We start from the raw sequence: 24,795 nt of genomic DNA on the forward strand, positions 1-24,795 counted from the left end.
TGACCGTGCACATGATCAAGCATACTTCTGAGTTTCCTTTTGCTGTTTTTACAAAAGGGGTGTGGCCCCATCAGGAGTGACAGGTGTCCTATGCCATTTATTAACCTTCCCTTCAAACTGTGCTTCCCCTCCCCCCAAGAAATCTGCTTTCCTGCTGATTCATTCTGTGTTGGGAAGCCGAGCATGACATGTTAAAATCCATCTTGATAGTATTTGATATTCAATACAAAGAGCTCACCACCCTGGGGGAGGGGGCTTTCTTCCCCCTCCCCCAGCGGCGGGAGAGAGACCTCTCTATATTGGAAGTGCCAAGACAGTAGGCAATTTGCATTAAGCATCCAGAAATTCTCTGCTTGCAATCTGTCACCCTTCACTGGGTTCTCGTTTTATAACACTCCCAACATACGGCAGAGAGCAAGTGGAAGAGAAGATGAGGTTTCATGGTGGTGTGGGCTGGAGGACCAATAGGAAGGATGGGCCTGGTCAGAAGAGCTGCCAGCTCCATGGAGGCTTAGCAAGCCCACTGAGCCCCACACTCAAAACCCTGGCCTGGGATGTAGTGAGAAGCCAGGAGTAGAGCTACCCTGAGAATAGCTCATCTCTCCAGGGAGTGGATGGTCCCTGAAGAACCTATGGCCTGGCTTTATGACAGGTATCTGCCAAATATTCCCACACATGACATGAAAGCTCTGTTCTTGAGTCCCTCCTGGATTTAGGGTTAGGATTTTAGGGTTAGGAAAGGGCTGTGTGTTCTATTATGATGGATTTGAGGGAAGCCCCACACCCCTCTCTCTCTCTCTCTCTCTCTCTCTCTCTCTCTCTCTCTCTCTCTCACACACACACACACACACACACACACACACACCTTTAAAGCTACCCTGGAATCGACTGGGAAGACGGCTCAGTGGATAGAGTACTTACCACACAAGCAAACGTGAGCCCTGAATCCAGAACCCCAGACACACAAAGTAGCAGGTGTTTCTCATCCCAGCCTTGGCTCTGGGTGAGAAGGATGGCAGAAACAGGAGAATCTCTGGTGTTCCAGGGGGCAGCTAGCCTGGCAAAAACAGCTGTGAACACACAAGACCATGTCTTAAAGGAGGTACAAAGATCCACACCTGAAAGTTTTCTGTGCTCTGACCTCTACACTCACACAGGTACTAATGCACACACCACAAGAACCAAAAAATTAAAATTAAAAAAAAAGAAGATACCTGGACCATTTCTGACCCATGATGTCAAGTTCCTGGTGCAGCCTGGGCAATCCAGTAAGGGGCACACAGCCAGGACAGGTCACTGCATGCGCTATGGAGCAGAGGGAGCCTCTAGTCTCCCGCCTGCTGGTGTCTAGATGGGACAGTCCATCATCTCACCTGCCTGAGCCTGTTTCCATATCTGTAACGAGCCTGGAAAGGTCAACAGCCTGCCCATGCACGAGGCCCTCCTGCTGCTGAACATGTCCTGTCTGCCAGCTTTCTAAGCAGAGTTATTCGAGGAGACAGCTCCATTGCTGGGATGAGGCATGGCGTCCCGGTGCCCGGGATCTCCTCTCTTCTAGCTCTCAGGGACAAGATGCTCAGAGAGAACAAATGGATCCAGAGCCTCCCAGAACTGTCAGAAAATTCCTATAGGAAACCCAAAACAAAGGCACTGCCTATTTACAGAAGGATGGGCCATAAATGCCACCTCCTGTCTGCACACACCCACCCCACAAAGCTATCCAAATAGGCGGGCACATCCTCAAAGCCTTGCAAGTCTGCAGCAAGTGCCTCCTGGCTCCAACGTCTCTAGCAGAAGGTACAGGAAGTGGGACTCTGAAGACCTCCAGGGCCATGGACAGCAATGAAGGAGAGCCAATGCCTGGCTAAGTGGACAGCACTTGCCTAGAAGGAGTCACCGGCAGCACAACCCACCACCTGGTTCCGGTCCTCTGAAAAACCCACTGAGATCCGGGCGTGGTGGCACACGCCTTTAACTCCAAAACTAGGGAGGCAGAGGTAGGAGGATCATCGCGAGTTTCAGGCCAGCCTGAGACTACATAGTGAATTCCAGATCAGCCTGAACTACAGCAAGAACCTACCTCAAAAAACAAAACAAACAAACAAAAACCCTGAAGTCTATATAGGTGTCATGAAGAAGAGTGGCCACCTCAGTGACCATATTCCAAGGCTGAGCCATCTGTGAGCATCCCAACAGAAAGCATCCTTCCTTCCCAAACTCTGACCCCTACGGTGTCTCAGCCACACTCCAGGGCTGGGCCTTCACTGCCTGCTTCATTCAGGTCACTATGGTCCCTGTTACCAGTTTTGACAACAGCTACTCCTGGCTGGATTGGCACTAAGTGCCAGGCATGTACACAGAGCTCCCTCCTGTGTGACTAATGAGGCAGGAACTATTCTATTCTGTGAGGAGACACAGGTTCTGAGAGGTGACCCGATACCCCAGTTCACACAACAAAATAAAACCCTGGCCTCGAATCCAGATGTCAGCCTGGCCTAGCTGCTACCTGCCCTGCCTCCTATCTCCTAGTCACCCTGTTTTCAAGCTCGTGCCGCTGTGTCCACTCCTCCCTTTGCACAGTAGTCTCCCTGCTGGAGCCCCAGAGCAGTAGAGTCACTGTATGAGCCACCAGAGAGAGCTGGACAGTGCAGGGACTCAGGGATCAGGCCACTCTTGGTAGAGTCTGCTTTGCCTGCACATGTAGCCAAGAAGGCAGTTTTCTCTTGGACTGCCAGCCCCATTCTGCCAAGCAGATGAAACTCACCCCCACTCTGGAGCCCTCCTCCCCAATTCCAGGGGGTTGTTGAACCCTGTTGCAACTACCTTCTTGTTGCTGGGACACAACCCTGATCAAAAGCAGCATGGGGAAGGAAAGGGTTTATTTCAACTTGGTCTTGAGGGGACGCTTCATCATGGCTGGAAAAAGCACCACTGAGCAGAGTCTGCGCATCACATCTTGTCATATCAGTTGGGAGGAAGCAGCAATCATGATCTGGTTCTGTGTGTGTGGCGATAGCACCCCAAAGCCCACCCCTAGCAACATACTTCCCTTAACAAGTTTCCACTTCCCAAACTGCCACCAGCTGGGGACCAAGTATTCAAAACACATGAGGCTATGGGGGACATCTCATTCAAACTACCACAAGCCCAAACCCCAGGGCAGCTTTGTAAAGATGAGAGATGATCAGTTTAAAATGAGCCCTGAAGGGGGCTGGACAGATTGCTTAGTGGATAAGACATTTGTCTGCAAAGCCAAAGAATCCTGGCTCAATTCTTCAGGACCCACGTAAGCCAGATGCACAAGAGGGTGCATGCATCTGGAGTTCATTTACAGTGGCTGAAGGCCCTGGTGTGCCCATTATCTCCCCCCCTCTCCCTCCCTCCCTCCCCCTCCCTCACTCCCTCTTTCTCAGTAACAAATAAGTAAATAAAATATATTTCTTTAATGAGCCCTGAGGCTCCTACTCTCTGGGCCACATGAGCACTTTGGTCCTGCTCTGTCTCTGGCCTCCCTTGTAACCCCTCTGGGGCAGAGAAGTCTGGGAAGGATAGGAAGTGGAAGTCACCCTGTGAGGGAAGACCACCTCCATATACACTCCTGGAACCAGACCTGGTTCTTTTGCTCAATGCACCCTCTCACCTCCATCCTTTGAGTCTGCATAAGGTCTTGCATTCTGGAGATATGACTTGGCCTCCATCTGGCCCTCTTTCTTCCTCCCTTATATTTATTCTCATCCTCCTCTTCTGACTCTCTGAAGAACCTTTTTGGTGCCCTTAGACTTTGGGAAAACAAAGGCAAAACTCTAGATATACTACTCCTGGGATCAACATGGGGAAGGGAGGGAAGGAAGCAGGGAAGAGCTTAGAGCTTCCGATGGAGCAGAGAATCTGGTGGGAAGTCAGGCCTCCCACCCACCATCCTCACACTCATCAATTCAGCCCCGAGGCTGGTTTTCCAGCAGAGAGAGGACTGAACTTTTAGAAGGTCTGGTTCTATCCCCCAGGCCCTACCCAACTGCCCCCCTATGCCCATGGCCTCTGACACCTCTCTCTCTTTCTCTTCCCCCTCCCTCCCTGTCTCTCTCTGTAGTCCATGGCATCAAGTGGACCTGCAGCAATGGGAACAGCAGCTCAGGCTTCTCAGTAGAGCAGCTGGTGCAGCAAATCCTTGACAGCCACCAGACCAAGCCTCAGCCTCGGACCCACAACTGCCTCTGCACCGGCAGCTTGGGTGAGCTGGGGTCCTGGGGGCAGATGACATGGGGACACAGGGTTTCAGCCATCCTGTATAGTAAGGGAAGGGGTGATCTGGGGACAGGTAACACTGGGGAACATGGGGCTCAGCTGTCCTGTCTAGAGAGGAAAGGGGCCCTTTAAGGCAAGTGATGCATGGGAACAAGGACTTCTGCCATTCTGTCCCATGAGGAAAGATACCACCAAGAACCAGGCATCGGCAAGCCCATCACCCTGGTCCTGCCCTCCAGGGCTGGCTTCGCAGCCTGCTTTGGGTGAGAGAGAGAAAGCAGTTTCTAGAGAGGCAAATGGAACATGGAGTGGTGGGCAGCAGTGTCAGAAGAATGGAGAAGTTCAGGGATCCAGTGCCTCTGGGCACCTTCCCCAAGTGCCCACTAAAACCTGCACTTTTGGGAAATTTCATCAGGAGACCCAGGTCACCAGGCTCTGGAGTTCTTCAGGGACATCTTCCCTGAGCCAATGGGACCACTCAAGCTAAGCCTTTCTTTAACCTCTGTCCCCTCCAAAAAGGGAAGGTGTCCCATGCTCTATCCTTTCATGTCTGTTTTTTGGATGATGGCACACAGTTTCTGGAATGTGCCTCTCCACTCCCCTGACTGCTTTTATTTGATGTTTTTATCAGAAGCCAGTTGCTTCTCTGTAAGAGCTTGGTGCATTTAGGAGTCCTGGCGGTGAAGCTGAAATAGGATCAGGGAAAGTTCATTCTTTTATGAGAAGTGAAGTGACCCTTGTCAGATGGAGTGAAGACATTGACCCTGGAGGCAGTGGGGGAGGAACCACACCAGCCTTCCTGAGCCCACAACGGATGTGTTTGTGAGCAAGCTATGCCTTTGCCTCCCACAGGGCTGGAGCTCTGTCCTTGATTACAACCTAGAAGGACTTTTATGCCCCCAAAGAGCTAAAGCGAGGCCTTGGCTTAGCTAAATGGTGGGAAGGGTTGTCTCAAATACCTTCCTACCATAGGATCAGGGTCTAGAATGTTTGTGGGCATGGACTCTGAGAGCTGACCCGGAGAAAGTACATTCTCCACCTCCCCCTGCCAAGCTCTGGTTTCCAGTCCCTGGGAAAGGGGCTCCTGATTGAAGAATCTGAAGGTCATGAGCTTCGTTAAGCATGTCTCAGCCAGAATCAGGCATGGGAAGCTGGAGTAGAGGGAAGACACACTCACCATCTCTTTGGCTGAGTTGAAGCCCCCTGGCCAGCAGGTGAATAATATTTAATAATATCTGTCCTGAAATAGTAGAGGGGACTTTTCTCTCTCCCCTCCCTGGGTTTCCACATGCCACGAGCTACTGAAGGACAGAATCAAGCCCTCTGGTCTTTAGACAATGGTGATGTAGAACATGAGCGACCTCATGGCCAGGCATAGGTAGACCTAAGACCCCAAGTGTCCATGGACTGGGGTCTGTGTCCTGCTTGGTCTCCCCAGTGGGGACTTTGCCAAGGACACTTTATCTGCTTGGGGACAGAACTTTCTGAAGTCCCAGCTCTGACTCTGTGTGTGTGTGTGTGTGTGTGTGTGTGTGTGTGTGTGTGTGTGTGCGCGTGTTGTGCTCTGATCTCTGCAGGAGCAGGCAGCAGTGTGCACCACAAATGTAACAGTGCCAAACACCGAATCATCTCACCAAAGGTGGAGCCAAGGGCTGGGGGCTACGGGAGCCACTCGGAGGTGCAGCACAATGACGTGTCGGAGGGCAAGCATGAGCCCAGCCACGGCAAGAGCTCCGGCCGCGAGAAGAGGAACGGCAAGGTGGCCAAGCCCGCACTGCTGCACCAGAACAGCACGGAGGTGTCCTCCACCAACCAGGTGGAGGTCCCTGACACCACCCAGAGCTCCCCTGTATCCATCAGCAGTGGGCTCAACAGTGACCCGGATATGGTGGACAGCCCTGTAGTCACAGGTGTGTCCAGCATGGCAGTGGCCTCCGTGATGGGGGGCTTGTCCCAAAGTGCCACAGTATTCATGTCGGAGGTCACCAATGAGGCTGTATATACCATGTCCCCCACCGCCGGCCCCAACCACCACCTCCTGTCGCCTGATGCCTCTCAGGGCCTCGTCCTGGCTGTAAGTTCCGATGGCCACAAATTTGCCTTCCCCACCACGGGCAGCTCGGACAGCCTGTCCATGCTTCCCACCAATGTGTCCGAAGAGCTGGTCCTCTCCACTACCCTCGATGGTGGCCGGAAGATTCCAGAGACCACCATGAACTTTGACCCCGACTGTTTCCTCAATAACCCAAAGCAGGGCCAGACATACGGGGGTGGGGGTCTGAAAGCTGAAATGGTAAGCACCAACATCCGGCACTCTCCGCCTGCGGAGAGGAGTTTCGGCTTCACCAGCGTCCTCACCAAGGAGATAAAGACCGAGGACACCTCCTTCGAGCAGCAGATGGCCAAAGAGGCGGCGTACTCCTCCTCCACGGCAGCTGCAGCATCCAGCTCCCTAACCTTAACAGCAGGCTCCAGCCTCCTGCCATCTGGCGGTGGCCTGAGTCCCAGCACCACCCTGGAGCAGATGGACTTCAGTGCCATAGACTCCAACAAAGACTACACCTCCAGCTTCAGCCAGACGGGCCACAGCCCCCACATCCACCAGACCCCCTCCCCAAGCTTCTTCCTGCAGGATGCCAGCAAAGCCCTCCCCATCGAGCAGAATGCCCACAGCAGCCTGAGCGAGTCTGGGGCCACCTTTGTGATGCCCACGGTGAAAACGGAGGCCTCCTCCCAGACCAGCTCTTGCAGTGGCCATGTGGAGACGAGGATAGAGTCCACTTCCTCCCTGCACCTCATGCAGTTCCAGGCCAACTTCCAGGCCATGACAGCAGAAGGGGAGGTCACCATGGAGACTTCGCAGGCAGCAGAAGGGAGCGAGGTCCTCCTCAAGTCTGGGGAACTGCAGGCCTGTGGCTCAGAGCACTACCTGCAGCCTGAGACCAACGGGGTGATCCGCAGTGCCGGCGGTGTCCCCCTCCTCCCGAGCAACGTGGTCCAGGGACTCTACCCGGTGGCCCAGCCCAACCTGAGTAACACCCCCAACATGGAGCTCAGCCTGGACCACTTTGACATCTCCTTCAGCAACCAGTTCTCCGACCTGATCAATGACTTCATCTCCGTGGAGGGGGGCAGCGGCACCATCTATGGGCACCAGCTGGTGTCGGGGGACAGTGCAGCACTGTCACAGTCAGAAGATGGGGTGCGAGCCCCCTTCACTCAGGCAGAGATGTGCATCCCCTGCTGCAGCCCCCAGCAAGGCAGCCTGCAGCTGAGCAGTGCTGAGGGCGGGGCTGGCACCATGGCCTACATGCATGTGGCCGAGGTGGTCTCTGCTGCCTCAGCCCAGGGCACCCTGGGGATGCTGCAGCAGAGTGGACGGGTGTTCATGGTGACCGACTACTCCCCAGAGTGGTCTTACCCAGAGGTAAGCTGCAAGTGCTGCTACCTCACCCCCCCCACACACACACACACCTGCCTTATTTGCATGTGGACACCTATGGATGAAACTCTGGCCTTAAAGACAAGGCTGTCCCCTCCCGGAGCAGTTCTCAGGGGTCGCTGCAGCAAGGCAAGGAGCTTTCAAGTCAGGGGTGTACCTAGACATAAAATGCCCTTTCCCGCTCCTGCTTTCAGAGTCCGCCACTTAGATTTTCCTTTTTCTTTTCTTTCTTTGCATTTCTCCCTCCCCTCTTTTCTCTGTTTTGGAAAGGGGTCCTGGCACTGTTTTTAAAACATTCAGGACTCACCACCTTGGGCCATCAGCTCACGTGTCCCCATGGCTCATGCTGGCTTCACTAGAGCATACAGAAAACCTCTCACCAAAGGTGAAAGAAGGGGCTGAGGAGGTGGCTCGGTCAGTAAGATGGTAAGGTATTTGCCTCACAAGCATGAAGACCCAGGTTCAGATCCCCAGCACCTGTGTAAACACGGTGATGTGGAGCTGGAATCCCAGTGCTCCGGGAGACAGAGACAGGTAGATATCCATGGCAAACTGTCTAGATAGACTAGCTGAATCCATGGAGTGCTGGGTTCAGTGAGAGAGCCTATCTCAATAAATAAAGCCAGGAGTGATGGAAGGAGACACTTGATACCTACCTCTGGCCTCTGCAAACCCACATACATGTGAACACACACATACATATTCACAGCACAAGCACATATACTCACAACACACACACACACACACACACACACACACACACACACCAAAAGAAAAAAAGTAAAAGGGAGAGGATTGCTTTGGAACGCTCACCCATGTCTGTAAGTATGCTGTATGACCTGGGACCTGTGCCCCTCACCAAGGGCTGACTAGCTTCTCTGAGAACTGACCTTAGAAAACACTACTGCTCTAACAGGACTGCAGGAAGGCCCAAGGGTGCCAATATTTAAAAAGAAATTTTGCTTTTTCTTTAAAGTAGACTGTAGTAGGAAAGGGGTAGCATGACCCCAGTCTCCTTAAACATCCTGCTGCACATGACAAAGCTTGGAGTTCCCCTGACCACTCACCACACCAGTACATTCACTAGGGGACCAGCTGAAATACTTTCATCCAGGAGTGCTCCCCAACCCCAGCCATTCCCCAGGAATTCACCAGGACACACGCTTCTCCCTCCGTCCCTCTGGTAAAGTGAAGCTAAGACCACTTGTAGGTACATGCCTCCAGCTCTCACAAAACTGCCCACGTGCAAGCTGAGGCCAGGTTGGGGGCCTAAGAAGCTGGCAGGTGTCTGGACACACAAGGTATTGATGTAGCCAGAGGCAGCCATCAAGAGCAGACAGCCAGATGTATGGGGCAGGGGCTGGTGATCTTGATTCAAATCCAACTTCACCCTTACCCTCCCATGACCTTGGGGAAAGTCGCCAACTTTTCTATCTCTAAAATACATAGATGAAACCTTCCTAGGGCAAGCTGAGGACTAACTGAATGAAGCCTGCCTTTCGGTTCACCCCCACTTGGTCCCACACTCCCCTCTTGGTAAAACTCCCATAAAACTACCCCTGACACACCACTCTCCTGGGCAAACTGCCTCAGAGGCATTGTCTGAGTGACCACCACCATTCCCACTCAAAGGCTCACTGGGTAGCTTGCCCCCACGAGGTTCAGGATCAGGAGGGAGGAGAGGACTGTGGTCCTGGGAAGGCCAGAACTTCCCTCTGATGTGACTCTCTGAGACTTGACTCTTCAGGTCTCTGCTTCCTTATCAATGCACAACAGAAAGGGAGTGGACTCGGGGCCTCCAAGCCCTACGACCAGGCAGATGTAGCACTCACATCAGCTGCCCGGAAGCTCCCTGCAGCCCGGTCTTGCAACAGTTAGGAGATTCCCTGGAGTCCTGGCCTGTAAACATGGGTCCTGACTGGGTGCAGGCCAGTAGTTCAGACTCGGTCCTGTCAGGTTCTGGAGAGGAGGACTTCAGCAAGCCTGGTTCCCTCTGTTCATCATCAGCCTGGAAATCTCTAAACTGTACTCCAAAGAAAGTCAATTCAGCGGCTCACCACCAGAGGGCGACCCACGAAAGGCAAATGCAGAGGTAGCCCCGAATGTAGGTTTTCCAGAAATCCTGATTCTGGTACCCAGAAACAGAAGCAGCTCAAAGTCATTTGATAAGAGAAATTCCATTTGAGAACTCAACATGACATCACCATGAAGCCTTTCAGAGCTGTCCCCGGGCCAATCAACAGCAGTACACCCAGTTCTGTAAGAGACAACACTTCTGTCCTGACGCTTGGGTCCCTTCACAAACCACTTGTCATGTTTGCCTGGCATCCTATCTCTTTCTCTGGCCAATCAGCAAGGGTCTGTTTACACACTGCTTGTGCCAGGTGCCCTGTGCTAGCCGGGCTCAGGTGTGCCCAGGGAGGGCTCTGCCATCAACCCACACAGCTAGGGCCTCACTTGCTAGTCACAACCATGTCTACATGGCCACTTAATGCCGGCACCTAACTTTAAACCTCTGTGGTACCCAGCATGCCAGGCCTGGGACACCCTGCTGGTTCTGTGAGTGCACCTTACTCCATGGGCTGCTCCGTTTCTTCTCTGCTTGACCCACCTCATCTCCTTCAACTGCAGCTGGTCCCCCAAACACACACACTACACACAAGCGTGCACCATGCCACATATACACCACACTCCACATAGCAGACAGCCACATACACACCATACACACACACTCACACTCCACTCCACACACTACACATAAGATGCACATATATCATATAGCACCACATACACATACAACATACATATCCAACATGCCGTACCACACATACATACTACATATACTATATATGTATCACACACCACACACACACGCACACACGTGCCCCAGCATCTGCCAAGGCTGCACTGGAACTCCAGATCCTTCATCCCAGAGCTCCCAAGACACAGAAACCTCAGATGGTATCTGCTGCCCCTTCCCCATCACCTCCCACCATCTGCTCCTGCACCAGGCAGAAAGGCTGCAATTAGAGCTGCCAGGCGTACGTGCGTGCGCGCGTGCGCGCGCGCACACACACACACACACACACACACACACACACACACACATGCATCTACACTCACATCACATGACAAGCAGGTCAGTGCAGCCAGGCGAGTGGTTGCCATGGGAACTGTCCTCTGAACTGATGGATGCTGAGGTGTCCTGCGGTGGTTGCCATGGAGAAGGCCCTGATGTTCTCCAGTAATTTCTGCAGCTCTTTGTTCCCCACAACAGCCCAGCATCACGCCAGCCGCTGTGGGTTTGGGTTATTATTTTTCTTTTCTTTTCTTTCTTTTTGTTGTTGTTGTTGTTTCTCACATGGAGCTGTCTGAGGCCTTTTGAAGCCGCTGCCCTTCTACTTCCCACGGTCCATGCTCAGAGCTAGCCTTGTGGTGTTTCTGGACATTTCAGCGGGGCAAACACCCCAAGTCCCCCCACCCCCTCCTCTCCCACACACACACCATCACTCGGACAGAGTTCCAAATGGAGTTCTGCATCTGAACCAAGGGTTGTTACAGCCAGAAGGGCCACCTAGGGGGAAGGGCCACTTTCTTGTGGTCACACAACCGCTGAGGGTCAGGGATAGGCTTCCTGCTTTGGGCTGAGTCCTGAGATTTGGGCTGAGTCCTGAGATTTCTCCACTGTCCCAAAACTTTAGTTGTCCCACAGTAAAGTGACCTTTCCTGGGCCCAGAGGAAGGGATTACCTTCCCTTTTACCCAGCCTGGGAAAACAAGTCTCTTCAAACTGATCAATGAAACACACTCAGCTGTTCTTTATGTCCGAGGTCAGCCCCAGGCTAGGTCTAGGTTCCCGGAATACTGGTGTGTACGGGGCGCTGGAAAGCACGATAGATAGTATGGAGGTCAGGGCTCCCTCTCCAGGGCAGGGGTGGGCCAGGGCTAGGTAAAGCAAACAAACTGAAGAGGAGATAAGGATTAACTGGGCTGCGGCTTGGCGGGGCGGTAAGGATGTGTGGAATCGCCTCCGCAGTTCTTAGATCCTGCCTAGCCTGAGTCTTCCTGCTCTCGGAGCGTCTCTCGGCCTTCTCCGGCCTGGACGCCAGGTGGCGCTCTCCACCCTGGACAGCCCTGCTCTCCGCCCTGCTGCGGGGAAAGGTGTTTACTTGATTGGGGGTGGGGTGCATGTGCCTCTGGGGTGGGTCCACCCAAGGTTAGTCAGAAGAGCCAGAGGACAGCACCCCTATACTCTGCATCCCCGGGCATCCCCAGAGCCTTCCTCCACCCTGAGTGACCAGCCCCTCTTCTTGGCTAAGCTGTAAGTAGGGGACCTGTAGTCTTGTCTGCCTGGGGCTCCGTGAAGTGAGAGAGAAGAGGAGGTTCCATTAATCACTAACGGGAACAATGGCTCTGAAAGGGACTGCTCAGACCACTCTCCTTATTTTGGGGTATTTTTACTGGCCGGAGCAGGTTAGGGAGCACCCACCCCTTCAAATGTTCTGCCACTCTGGTCACCTTGGGTTCTTGGGGACTGGGTTTCCTCATCTGGAGCTGGGGAAGGTCAGCTGAGGCTCCCCTGGGCCAGGCTGTGGGGTTGGTGCCTGAGTGTGTGATGCCTGAGCTGTCCACTTGCCCGCATCGCTCAGGGGGGAGGTGTCCTATGGGGCACAGAGGAGGTCTGTCCCCTCCCCAAACCCCAGTCCCAGATCTGAGCCCCACCACACCCAGAGGGTCTCCCATCCTCCTTCAGTTTTTCATAAGAACATCTGCTCAGACCTGTGACTTCTCCCCCCCCCCTTTCCATACAGGATTGAGGGCAAACCTCTATGTCCTGTTGGCTTTCTTTCTGGGGACCCTGCTGGCCCATTCTCACCATGGCCTATAGAGCCTTGAAAACTTCTGTTCCCTGCTAGTAGCATGGGCCTTTAAGTTAATCGAACAGTGTCAGAGTGTTGGATGTCAGCTTTGGAATGCTTCTGCGGTCTCCCAAGGGTGGGGACAGCAGTGGGCCCCTCTTCTGGCCTGTTGTCCCGGAAGAATGGCTCCTAGAAGTCAGAGCTTATCGGAAATTGTGGGATACAGCCTGGGAATCTGCATGTGTAACCATCAGTCCCCGTTATCTGAGCATGCTACTGAAGGGGCCTTCCCTGTGCTCCGTCCCCTGGTGGTCCTGTTCCATCTCTGTTCATCTCTGTCTCCTTCAGGGAGGAGTGAAGGTCCTCATCACAGGCCCGTGGCAGGAAGCCAGCAATAACTACAGCTGCTTGTTTGACCAGATCTCCGTGCCTGCATCCCTGATTCAGCCCGGGGTGCTGCGCTGCTACTGCCCAGGTGAGAAGGCTGCCCCCAGCAGAAGGTGTGGGGGCCCAGGGAGTGGCCTTTCAATTGGCCTTGGGGTGACCTTGAGCAAGTCTACTGTGGTTTCCTCAGCTATGAAGACGTGAGTCCCACAGGGTTTATTATATAGTCAGGCTTTACAGCTCAGAGACCCTAGGTCAGGTGGGGACACCAGGCATGCTTAGGAAATGTAACAAGGTAGGGGGCTGGGGTGTTGGCTGATCAGGTAAGTGCTTACAACACAAGCATGAGGGCCTGAGATGGCCTGAGTTCAATCCCCAGCACCCATATTTAAAATTAAAAAGCTGGGCATGGCCACACATACCTATGACCCTGGTCCCGTGGGGACAGATAAAGGCTTTCTGGGATTCAGTGGTCAGCCAGTCTGACTGAAAATGGCAGCGCTGGGTTTAATGAGAGACTCCGTCTCCAGGAAGCGAGAGGAAGAGCAGTAGAGGGCTCGCAGTGTTCTCCACTGACCTCCACAGAGGAGCAGCAGAGGAGGACACACCAGGCACACGTATCTGCATGCAGTCACACACACATACACTATGCTGCACACACAGCACAACACACATAGTACACACATACGTGCAAAAAGAAAGAAAACATAATAAGGGGATCATTTAGAGCACCAATAAGCCAGGTGAAACATTCAGCAGGGGCTGAGCAAAGGGGCGGGCAAGACCACCTCCAAAAGAACAACCTCTGTCCTGCCTGGGCCAGCCAGAGTGTCCAGGCCATGTGTCTACCAGATCAGTCCATCTGGAGCACAGTGCAGGTCGTAAAAGGTTTCTCAGGGGTAGGGGCTGTGGGGGATTGAGGTGTCAAACTAAGAACAAGGAACATAAAGTACTCTGAGAATTTCATTTAACATCTACCCTGTACCAAGAAAAAGGTGCACGCGTATAATGTGCTTCCAATTTCATGGGCTCCCTGACTTTTGTAGCTACTTTCATTTGCCGGGATAAAACACTCGACCAGAAGTAGCTGATGGGAGGAAAGGGTTTACCTTGGCTTACAGTCTTGAGGGGCAGTTTCAGCATGGCAGGGAAAGGATGGTAGAGCAGATGCTGGCCATCACTTCTTGCCACAGCAGCCTGCAGAAAGGTAAGGCAGTGAGCTCAGCTCTGGCAAGGGGGAAGCTGGGCTATACCACTCCAAAGCACACCCCAGAAACACACCTCCTCCAGCAAGGTCCTGCCCCCCCCCCCAAATTTCCACCAGCTAGGGATTAAACATTCAAAACACATGACTTTATGGGCGACATCTGATTCAAACCACCACAATGACGTCTTAGGAAAGGAAAGCCAGCCAGGAGCCCTTCCTTGTGTGTCCTTCGTGGCTGCCTTCCGCCCTCCCTCACCGTGACGTCGTCATTGTCCACTGCAGAACTGCCTAAATCTTCTTCACTTGTTGACCCAAAAATGTTAACATGACCCCGCGTCCATAGGTATATAAATTAAACACTTACTGATAACAAATCATAAACTTATTTTAAAATGATTCTTTAGGATGCATATGATTTTACCCAGATTTATGATGGAAGCAAATTTATACCCTGAGATAGATGCGCTTTATTTATTTTTGCATAAAGAGCTAAATCTTGGCGAAACAGTTCATAACGCAGGCCAACGAGCATCTCCACAGTGTTTCAGACTAGATTGATGTGGTGATTTTATAACCATCCATGCTGAGAATGGCACTTTGCATAAATATATAGTGCAAAATGTTTAGGGCCATTGCAGAAGTGATAGGAAATTCTGACCTAACCCCAAGCCAAACTTCATTTAATGAATTTTTTAATGAAACTCAAGATAGCAATTTAAACAGCAATTTTTTTTAAAAAATCTAACATTCTAGGGCTCTTAGAGAGATGGCTTAATGGTTAAGGTGTTGCCTGCAAAGCCAAAGGATCCTGGTTCAATTCCCCAGGACTGATGCAAGCCAGATGCATAAGGTAGCACATGCATTTAGAGTTCCTTTGCAGTGGCTGGAGGCCCTGGTGCACCCATTCTACTTCTCTCTGTCTCTTCCTCTCTATCACACTCTCAAATAAATAAATTGAAAGTCTTTTAAAAAAAAAACTAACATTCTCACAATCCAATCCTAGGAGACACTGATTTGATATTTACATGTTGAGGAATGGTGGCAAGAAAATATTAAAAATCTTTGGTTTTGGTAAGCCATGGGGTTCTTATAACAGCAAAAACTAAGTTCAGGAAAAGTACTGCAGTTAGCATTCCGTAGTCTCAAATGTGAGCACCGTTCACTGGTGTGTTTAGACAGCACGCACACATTGTGTGTTTGGAACCAAGGCTGTGGAGCAGTCATGTGCTACAACACAGGCAAGTGCTGCCAGAAACACCTCGGATTAATTATGCATATATTTTGGATTAAATTTTAGTCATTGCATGCTTAGGAACCTTTTACCTTTGCCAAATTGTTTTCAACCCCCACATTTAGTTAAGCAACCCCCATATGGTGTAGTGATCCACATTATAGGAGTCTGGGATCTACTGAGCTTGATGTCCCTGTCTGGCTAACTCATCCTTGACTTCTGACCATCATTACCTCTCCATTGGCCTGTGGGCTCTGTGAGGGCATGGACTATGCCTTTCTTGGTCACTTTTGTGTCCCCAGTGTTAGCAAAGTATCTGGCGTGGTACAAGGGGTGCTAAAGGTCTGTGAAGGAATGACCAAGTCTCTAGGAGTCTGAAGGCAGTTTTGAAAATGTGAGCTTTCTGTCACCTTTGCTGGGGTGAGGAGGAATCTTTGACTGATCCGCCTCCCATATCTTCAGCTGTAGGGGTGGCTGGTCCAGCTAGCCTGGGCAGTGAACAGGTGAGGCAGAACAAGGAATTGAAGGTGGGGGAAGGGAGAGGAACACTCCTATTATAGCTGAAGCCAGGAACCTTGCAGGAGGAGAGGAGGCTGCTTCCCGTGGAGGCCAGAGATGGTGATGAGAAGTGGCAGGAGTGGGCTGGGCATGCCAGTGGGTCCTCCTGCACACCACCTGGGGTGGTCCAGCGTGCTCCATGACTGCCTTGGTGCCTGCCTGCCCTGTTCCACCTGTTTCCTCCATGAGGCTCCAGAGCTCATCTATCAAGTATTCTCCTTTACTATCTCAGTCTCTCCTTACAGCCCACTAGAGCAGAATGCCCTGCTCCAGGGACAAGCTTCAGGGGCTCAGCTTCTCCCCAGGATCAGCACTTCCTTCACTCCACAGGTCCCAAGCCTCTCCCGGCAGTCCCAGCCCTCATTAGCTGCCCGCCTGTCTCAAGAGGGCCCACTCGGCCCCCAAGGCTCTCAGCTGCCCTGTCAGGCAGGGGAAGCAGCCATCCTGATGCCGGTCTGGAATAGGTCAGCCCACCGCAGCCCAGGAGAGAGGACAACATGCTATTACACTGTCCACTTTGCACCTGCTATGGGCAAGGGACTTGCCTAACCTATAAATAGATGCCACTTCCTTCACCTGGCTAAAGACCCAGACCTTGCCTTAGTTTTTGGACAAAGGACTGGCTTCTCTATGTGCCCTTTGCGTAGTGCCCCAGGTCAGGACCTAGAGGATGCTGGGGGCCTGAATCCGACACATCTGGGTACATCCCAGTCAGCCAGATACCATCTGCTTTTGACTTTAGCTTGGAGGTCAGCTTCTCTAAGCCTTGGTGGGCCATCTGTAGAGACTCCCTTCCACATGGTATTAAGCCACAGAGGCTCAGGAAGGACCTTCCTCTGGGGCTCTGCTTCTAGAGGTGTTTCCTGAAGGAGGCTTTCACTCCCAAGGACCACTTGGGTCTCTGCAGGTGATTCTCTGGGTCCCACAACACTCATGGGTTCCCAGAGTTGGCAGGTGGAGTCCTTGCAGGCCAGGGTCTCACGGGACTTTTCTGACATGTGTGTTTCTGACCAGATGCTGACAGGCAAAAGGCTGGAATTTACCAATTAGACCAGACTGACAGGCCTAATTGGTAAATAGAAGCGCCATAGTCTGCCTGTTGAACACCTTCTGTTGGCAGCCAACCTCACAGCAGGTACCCTTTAGATAGCTCTGTTTTGACATCCATGTTGAAATGGGTCCTCTGGAAGGATTCATTCATTCATTCATTAGTTCATTCGTTAATTTGTTTCCTAATTTTCCAAATACTTTTTGAGAGTCTCCTTCTTGCCATGTACTGAGTAGGAGCCTGGAATGAAGCAAAGAAAAAAATTCAGCCCCTAGAGGGGCTCCTGGCCCCAAAAAGCATCGGGTCCAAGAAAGAGGAGGGGTCATGCTACCCAGATAGATGATATTAGCCACTGAGGACCTCATCTGGGGGTCTCCCAGGGAAAGCTAGGACCAACATGCAGGACAAACACTTGACACCCAAGCCAAAACTGAACCAAACTGGCCTAGCCAACAAAGCAGGGCCTTGGGGGGGAGGGGGTGAACGTAAGCCAGGCCTCTTTAAAGGCTGGGAACAATGTAGGGGAGGGGTCACAGGGAGCTGAAAGGAGCTGAAATTCCACTGTTGGCGGGCCTGACACACTTATCCAGGCAAAAGGGGCCCTGGATGAGAACATCTAGGCACTATGCCTGGCTAGAGAAGACACATACACAGGCCCAGAGGAAGTCAGTCCAGTCAGGCAACTGGGCTGCGGGTGATGCAGGTGGAGGACCCTACCCCAGCCACTGAGAAGACCCTGCTGGCTAGAGAGCCCCAGCCTGGGTTCTAGGAGGTTTCCAGAGAGCAGAAGATGAAAGGCGAGGCTGGAGCGATGGGTCAGCGGCCTGTGTGAACATGAGGGCCCGAGAGACTACTGCGCTTCCGTCCTCAGGAACCACATAAACAGCTGGGCAGAGCCATGTGTGTCTGTAACCTCGGTCCTGTAGGGGTGAATAGACTCAAGGATCAGGAGAGATCATGGAGAAAAAAACCAGCAAATTTGGGGAGCAGTAAGAAACTGCAGCTTGAGCAAGAGTGGGCAAAAGAGTGATGGAGAAGGTCACCCAATGGGCTCCTCCAGCCACCACGGGTGAGTGCATGGAGTGTCTCATACACCACATACACACACACACTACTAAACACACAACAGGCAAAAAGAAAAAGATGAAGTGATGAAAGGCAAAGTGAGCCGAACTCCCGCTGAGCTCATTCAACAGTTTCTGACGGCCAGATTGTGATTGATGCTGGGCACTGCCCTTGGCACGGGCATGGAGAGCTGGACTGATGAGGTCCCAGCTCTCAGGAGCTGACGTTCTGCTGCAGGGAGACAAGATAAGGAGCTAAAGAAGTAAGCAGGGTGACAGGCGAGAACCTACCACAGTGGAGAGGAGGGAGCCCATTGCCAGGGGCTGAAGAACGAGGGCATGGATATGGTCTCAGGGTGGGAGAGAGCTTCCGGGGCAGGCGGAGGACAAAGGCAGTGCAAAGGCTCTGAGGGCAGGAGAGGCCTGGCAAATGGGAATTTCAAACCCAGCTGACTGGCTGCAGAATAACGATGGCATGGGGAGCACTGGATTTGGCAACAGAGAAACGAAGACCAAAAACCAAATCAGGCTGAGAAGGCTTCATGTCAAAGCAAGGAACCTGGTCTAATTTTACTTGCTATGAGAAGCCACCAGTTGTAACCAGCAGAGTGACTTGATCTAACCCATGTGTTTAAAAGATGGTTCTGAGGGCGTGAGAGAGACTCAGCAAAGTGCCACACATGCAGGACGATCTATGCTCAATCCCCAGAACCTACTCGAACAAGTCTGGCACTGTTGCCGAGCGTGGTGGTGCGCGCCTTTAATCCCAGCACTCGGGGGGCAGAAGTAGGAAGATCGCCATGAGTTCGAGGCCATCCTAAGACTATACAATGAGTTCCAGGTCAGCCTGAGCTACAGTGAAACCCTATCTCAAAAAAACAAAAAACAAAACAACAACAACAAAAGCCTGGCACTGTGGTAAGCGTGTGTAATCTCAGTGCTGGGGAGGAGGAGACAGGAGGATCCGTGGGGCTGGCTGGCCTGTCAGTCTGGCCTAATTGGTAAATTCCAGGCTAATGACAGAGCCTGTCTCAAAAAATAAAAATAAAAAAGGGGGCTGGAGAGATGGCTTAGCAGTTAAGTGCTTGCCTGTGAAGCCTAAGGACCCCAGTTTGAGGCTCAATTCCCCAGGACCCACGTTAGCCAGATGCACAAGGGGGGGCACGCGTCTGGAGTTCGTTTGCAGTGGCTGGAGGCCCTGGCACCCCCATTCTCTCTCTCTCGTTATCTGCCTCTTTCTCTCTCTGTTGCTCTCAAATAAATAAATAAAAATAAACAAAAAATTTTTTTAAAAAAGGGTGGAAGGCATTCCTGAGGAGGGACACTTGAGGCTGCCTTCTGGCTTATACACACACCCCTCCACATGCATATGAACACATACACACATGATAAAATAAAAGATGATTCTGGAAGAATGTGTTGGGAGAAAGAACCTAAGTAAGGAAGAGGGACAAGGGTGACCTTTAATGACTTGAGGGAGCAGACTCCCTTGACAATCTCCTGGGCCCTCAAGCCCATTCCAGCAGGAATGGGTGGCAAGAGTGTTGGCGTTGCCTTCAGCAAGGTGTCAATGTGTCAGCTCAGGCCAGGGATGGTCACAGCTTGGACAAGAGCAAAGGCAATGGAGATGGAAAGGAATGGATGGGGTCACGACCCACCGATGGGCTCACCGAGCAGGGAAGGAGAGAGCAGAAGAAAACCAACGGGTGCCGGACCTGCTATCCAAGACTCCTTGACAGGCGCCCCGCACCGCTTCCCTGGGGCGGCGGGAATGCCCGGGAGCCTGCCCCTCGCGGTATGGCTGCAGGTCGCACAGGTGCCAGGACACAGCGAGAGAAGAGCAGCCATAGAGCGCCTTGTGCTGGGACATCTGGCTCCACCCCTCACCCCCCACTCCCACTCACGGGGACGGTACTGAGTTTTCACATGAGGAGGGAGATGTGCCCACAGCCCTTCCTTCCTTTTAGTAAACCAGGCACATCTCCAGGGGACGCGAGTGACCGCGAACTTGGAGCTCTGCCCGGGGACACTGTCAGAATGGTAGGAGGCCCTGGATGTGGCCGGGGATCCCTGCCCAGAGAGTCACTCTGTGGGAGGTCCAGTGTGACCCTTGCCATGAAACTCCTATGTTCAGGTTGTGGCCCTGAGCTGAGCAAGAAAGGCAGGGTAGAAGGCACAGGGGAAAACTCACTGATCACTCAAGACCTGTGCTGGGGACAATGGCAAGAGGACGGCTGCCCTCCTGCACATACCTGGGCTGGAGAGAGGCTACAGATATCGTCGGGTCTTCCACTGGAAGTAGGATCTGCAGAGGTCCTTTGGGGGAAGCCAGAGCTTTCCCCTGTCACCATGAGCAGCTGACTTGGATGGCATCCTGGTGCCCATAAGCTTCTGAAAGCCAAGAGCCCAAATAGTAACACGATCCCTGTACATTCTCCCTGGAAATCAGGGTTAGGGAGGCCCTGGGGATTGGTGTCTAGGCTCCAGAAAAGCAGGATTGAGAACACACAACCTGATCCCCACAAGGTAACAAAGCCCCTGCACAACCACCATTGCCTACTGGCCATCTTTAGGGGCCACAGGTCAGCCCAGCCCTCAAGATATCAATGGAGGCTACGGAAAGGTGGGTTCCACCCCAGGCAGGAAGTAACTCTCCACCACTGGCTGATTTTCTTCCTGCTCCCGAGAACATTTCATCCATTTATTCAACCTACGCAGTGTTTGTTGAGCCCTGAGCTGGGGCCAGAGCACAGGCCCCCACAAGGGCCTTGCCTTCCTGACGCCCTTCCTCATAGCCAACAGAGGGAGACGCGGTCGCTAGCATCCCCAGCTCAGTACCCGTGGGGTCTGCAGCCTCTAGTGCACAGTGGGCATCAGAGGGGTATGGCTGAAGCTCCTGTTTTCAGTGAGAGGCAAAAGAACTTTTAACTGGGGCATCCAGTCCTTTGACATCGTAACATGGTATTGCTATCTACAAACGTATTGGTCTACATTCATGTCGGTCCTAAACATATTCATATCTAGGATGAAATGAGTTGAGACATGGCTATAGGAAGGGATGAAATACACAAGTCCTAAACAGATGCACCTGAATCCTGTGTGGGATGGATGGGGAAAGGAGAGAAACTGGTCCGTCCTCAGGAAGGGGAAGTGTCTTTGGTCCACTCATTCATTCAGCCGGTCTGAACTGAGTTCCTGTTCTCCCCAGGGAACAGACAACAAGTAGGCGGTTAAAATATGCAGGTTCCTCTGGGGGATCTCAGGTACCTGCTGAACCTGGAGCCCCAGAACACTCCTAAAAGTATTACACTTGGACCTTGAGGAATGGCTGGCAGAGACGAGGTTAAGGAGAGCTGGACATTAAGTGATGAAGGGTAGCAAGGAGGAGTCTTGCCCTGACCTCTCTCTCTCTCTCTCTCTTTAACTTCCAGCCCATGACACGGGTCTTGTGACCCTACAAGTTGCCTTCAACAACCAGATCATCTCTAACTCGGTGGTGTTTGAGTACAAAGCTCGGGCTCTGCCCACACTCCCTTCCTCCCAGCACGACTGGCTGTCATTGGATGGTAAGAACAGCGTTCCGAGAACCTTGCTGGGCATGGAGGGAGAGGGATACCTGGTGGGTGAGATGTGAACAAAAAGAAAGCTCCCAGAGAGGGGCAGGAAGGGGTGTCAGTGTCTACCAAGGGAGGGTCAGTTGAGCCTACGTCTAGCTGCCGCCTGGCCCACCCCCAGTCTCAGCCTGTCCTAGGAATGGAATGAAATATATAAGGCTGGCCTGTAGCTGTTGCTCCTTCCAGGGGAGCTGAGTGGCTAAACAACCCCACCCTCGGAAGTTGAGGGGTCCTTCTCTTTACAGGCCCCCCAAGCAGCAAGATCCAAACAGTTGCTGCGCCCCTCCAGAGATGCTTCCTCGTTTTTTTCTGAGAGACAGAGAGTCCTGGAGGCATGGCCCAGCCCTCTCCTACTGGAGAAGTCAGCCATGTGTGCGTTGAGAGAGCACTTCAGGCCCGGGCTTTGTTCAGATCCAGAGCCTAGATGGCTGGGCTGTGTGATAAGGGCCTTTTTAGGAATAGCTAGCCACACTTCCTCCAGGAAGCCTTCCACATGCATTGCCCTGGCTTCTTGACTGTATTTACATGAGCTTGTATGTGCCCTTGGAGACAAGCCCAGGCCGTTGATTGTGGCTGAGGGTCTAGTGGAAGAGAAGAATCTAATTAAGGAGCGGGCAGGGGCCACCAGAGCCACTGGCTTTGTCTATGACCATGGAGTTGGTGAGTTGGTTGCCCCACCCTTGGGGAGAAGATGCCAGAGACTCTGCAGAACAAGCTGGCAAAGGGAGGTTGGGGTGTCAGAGTTAAGAGGCTGCCCTCCCCCATCTAGGCAAGATGCAAGAAGACCCAGAGCTAGTGAGTCTTGAAGGGGTGGGGTACCCGATCTCTTTACAGATCCCACAGCCTGTAACAGTCTACAAAGTACCTTGCTAGAGACGGCAGCAGTCCCTGGGATCAGTGCCTAGTTACCCCTCTCTTCCCAGTAATCTTTTTGCCTCCTCACCTCAGCCCTATCCCTGCTGCTGTCTGCCCGTCCACGTCTGGCAAGGCCTTCCAGAACCTCTCAGTGGGCAAAGCCCAACCATGTCCTAGCCCCTGCCCCAGTGGCAACAGAGCCCTTGGCAGTCACCCTGGCTGGTTAACACTAGGGAGCCACTCCTAGAGGTGGTTTGGGGTGAGCAGCCATCTGCACCCTGGCAGTGCTGCTTGGGAGTGCCATGCAGGCCTTGGCAGAATCCTTGGCTGAGGCTGGAGCCAGCAGGCACTGTGATGATGACCTGCAGTGTGTAACAGAGAAGGGCAGAGTGACCGGGGGCTCCCTGTTCAGGAAATGTGGTTTCAGGTTTGCAGAACTAATAGAGAACGGGACAGGGAGCTCTGTAGAGCCCAGGATTTTTCTCTCTCTCTCTCTCTGTGAGTGATGGGGTCAGCGTCACTCGGGTGAACTGAGCATGCTGGGACCAGTTAAGAACCCTGCCTTGGAAATGGATGGAGCCCAGGCAGAAAGCAATCTCAAGTTAGGCAAGGGAGCTCAAGAAATATCCTTTAGTCCCTGGAAACCCAGACAGCCAGCTGCACCCACAGGTCCCAGGCCCAGAGAAGGATGTTAGCGTAAGGTCTTAACCACCTTACCGCAAACAAACTCCTGGACCCTAGGCCACACCAGACCTCTTAGGAGCGTGTCTGCTGCCAAGCTGGGCACCTGCTCTTTAGCAGCCTCCCGCCCCAGGACTGACTTTGGTTTACTGCAGGCCTCCAAATTGAAATAAGCACCCCTAACCCCTAGCAGGGTACAGGAGAGATGGGAGGCATTAAGACCTGAGCAGGTCTGGCTTTGCATTATCAAGTAGTTAGAACCCCAGCTCTGAGTGACTGACTGGAAGCCACTCAACTAAAGGAAACAGAAGGGGCCTGTTTGGCAGGGGGAAGGCCAGCCTGCCATTCGGCACCCTACAGAGGGACCCTGTGCCTTCCTTTCCCTTTGCTCTTAGCCAGGTGTCCCTTCAAATAATGAGAGAGGAGAGGATGGGGAAGCAGCAGACCTGGGAGAACCCCCACTCACACACACACACTTGTCTGAAGAGAAACCTGGAGCTTCCGGGTGCGTCTCTATTCCCAGATGAACACACGTGGCTTGCCCACCATTTTCCCAGCCTTTCACCCGCCCGATGGTCAGTGGGGGAGGGGAGCAGCGCTGAGCCGCAGCGCCAGGGGCATAATCTGCCCCAGGGCAAGAGACAGCTGGGACAGCTGGCAGGAGGGCGCGCGGGTGGTTGTGGGGGGGGGGGTCCCCGAGCCTCTGGTCAACCGGCTGGCTTGGCAGTGAACTTTCTGTCCAGGAAGATGCTGCAGCAGCCGGGCGGTGGTAAGCTTTTCCCCTCCTCTCTTCCCTTCTCCTTTGCCCACTCCCCGCTGAGACTCTGCATCTCCGCGGCTCAGTCCCTGCTGCGCCACGGTCACTGGACACAATCTCCATTCGAGCTTGCCAGCCAGCCCGCGGGGACGGTTGTGGAGCAGCGGCGTGGGGGGAGGGGAGAGGAGTGATGGGAGGGGGGCGAGGGGACTGCAGCGCCCTGCGAACTGGGGCACCGCGGCGGGGAGGCGCGCGCGCGCACACACTCCCGCTCGCCCGAGCGCGCGCTCGCTGCCGGCGCGCGCAGCCGCAATGCGGTGCCCTTCGCGCAGAAGCGGGCGGCTCGGCTCCCTGGGGCTCCGGGGCGCGCCGGCTGCCGCAGGACGGCGGGCTTTTCGCGGCGCGCGGCCCGTCCCAGTTGCGGGGGCGGGGAGGACCGTGGCGATGCGCAGAAACGCGGCGGTGCCGGGAGCCTCCCTCCTTTCTTCGCCCTCATCGGACTGTTGGGTGTGCTCTCTGTCCCCCTCGCCTCTGACCCAGAGGTGGGACTGTTGGAGGACGCGACTGTCCGTCCACCCTCCCTCGCCGGGTTTAAACCAGGCATTTGTTTACCAGATGCCAAGCCAGGTGGGATGCCCGGGCCCGCGCGCGCACGAGGCGCGCGCACGCCCTTCGCCTTTGTCCCAGCCCGCAGCCTTTGTCCCCTCGCCGGCTCAGCCTTTGTCGTTCCCAGCGCAGCTTTTTGTGTGCGCGGCCCCACCTATAGGGGAAAAGATCGCTCCCTTGGTGGAGCCATGGTGCGGGCACTCCGCTTCCCCAGGTCCTCCACTGGGGGCTCAGTCATCCCGCAA

At 53.4% G+C, this 24,795-nt stretch overlaps 1 protein-coding gene across 12 annotated transcripts in view; it reads left to right on the plus strand.

Moving 5' to 3' along the window:
- Camta1 (calmodulin binding transcription activator 1) overlaps positions 1-24,795 on the plus strand; it is a 933,671-nt gene that overhangs the window by 823,349 nt on the left and 85,527 nt on the right. For all 12 annotated transcript variants that reach the window (XM_045148752.1, XM_045148751.1, XM_045148756.1 and 9 more), the window contains 4 exons: positions 4,091-4,231; positions 5,823-7,672; positions 12,894-13,020; positions 21,469-21,603. In XM_045148752.1, coding sequence (XP_045004687.1) covers positions 4,091-4,231; positions 5,823-7,672; positions 12,894-13,020; positions 21,469-21,603 — 2,253 coding nt within the window. The remainder of the gene's footprint in view (positions 1-4,090; positions 4,232-5,822; positions 7,673-12,893; positions 13,021-21,468; positions 21,604-24,795) is intronic.

Source organism: Jaculus jaculus, chromosome 5 (assembly GCF_020740685.1).
Source record: "Jaculus jaculus isolate mJacJac1 chromosome 5, mJacJac1.mat.Y.cur, whole genome shotgun sequence".
Lineage (NCBI taxonomy): Eukaryota > Metazoa > Chordata > Mammalia > Rodentia > Dipodidae > Jaculus > Jaculus jaculus.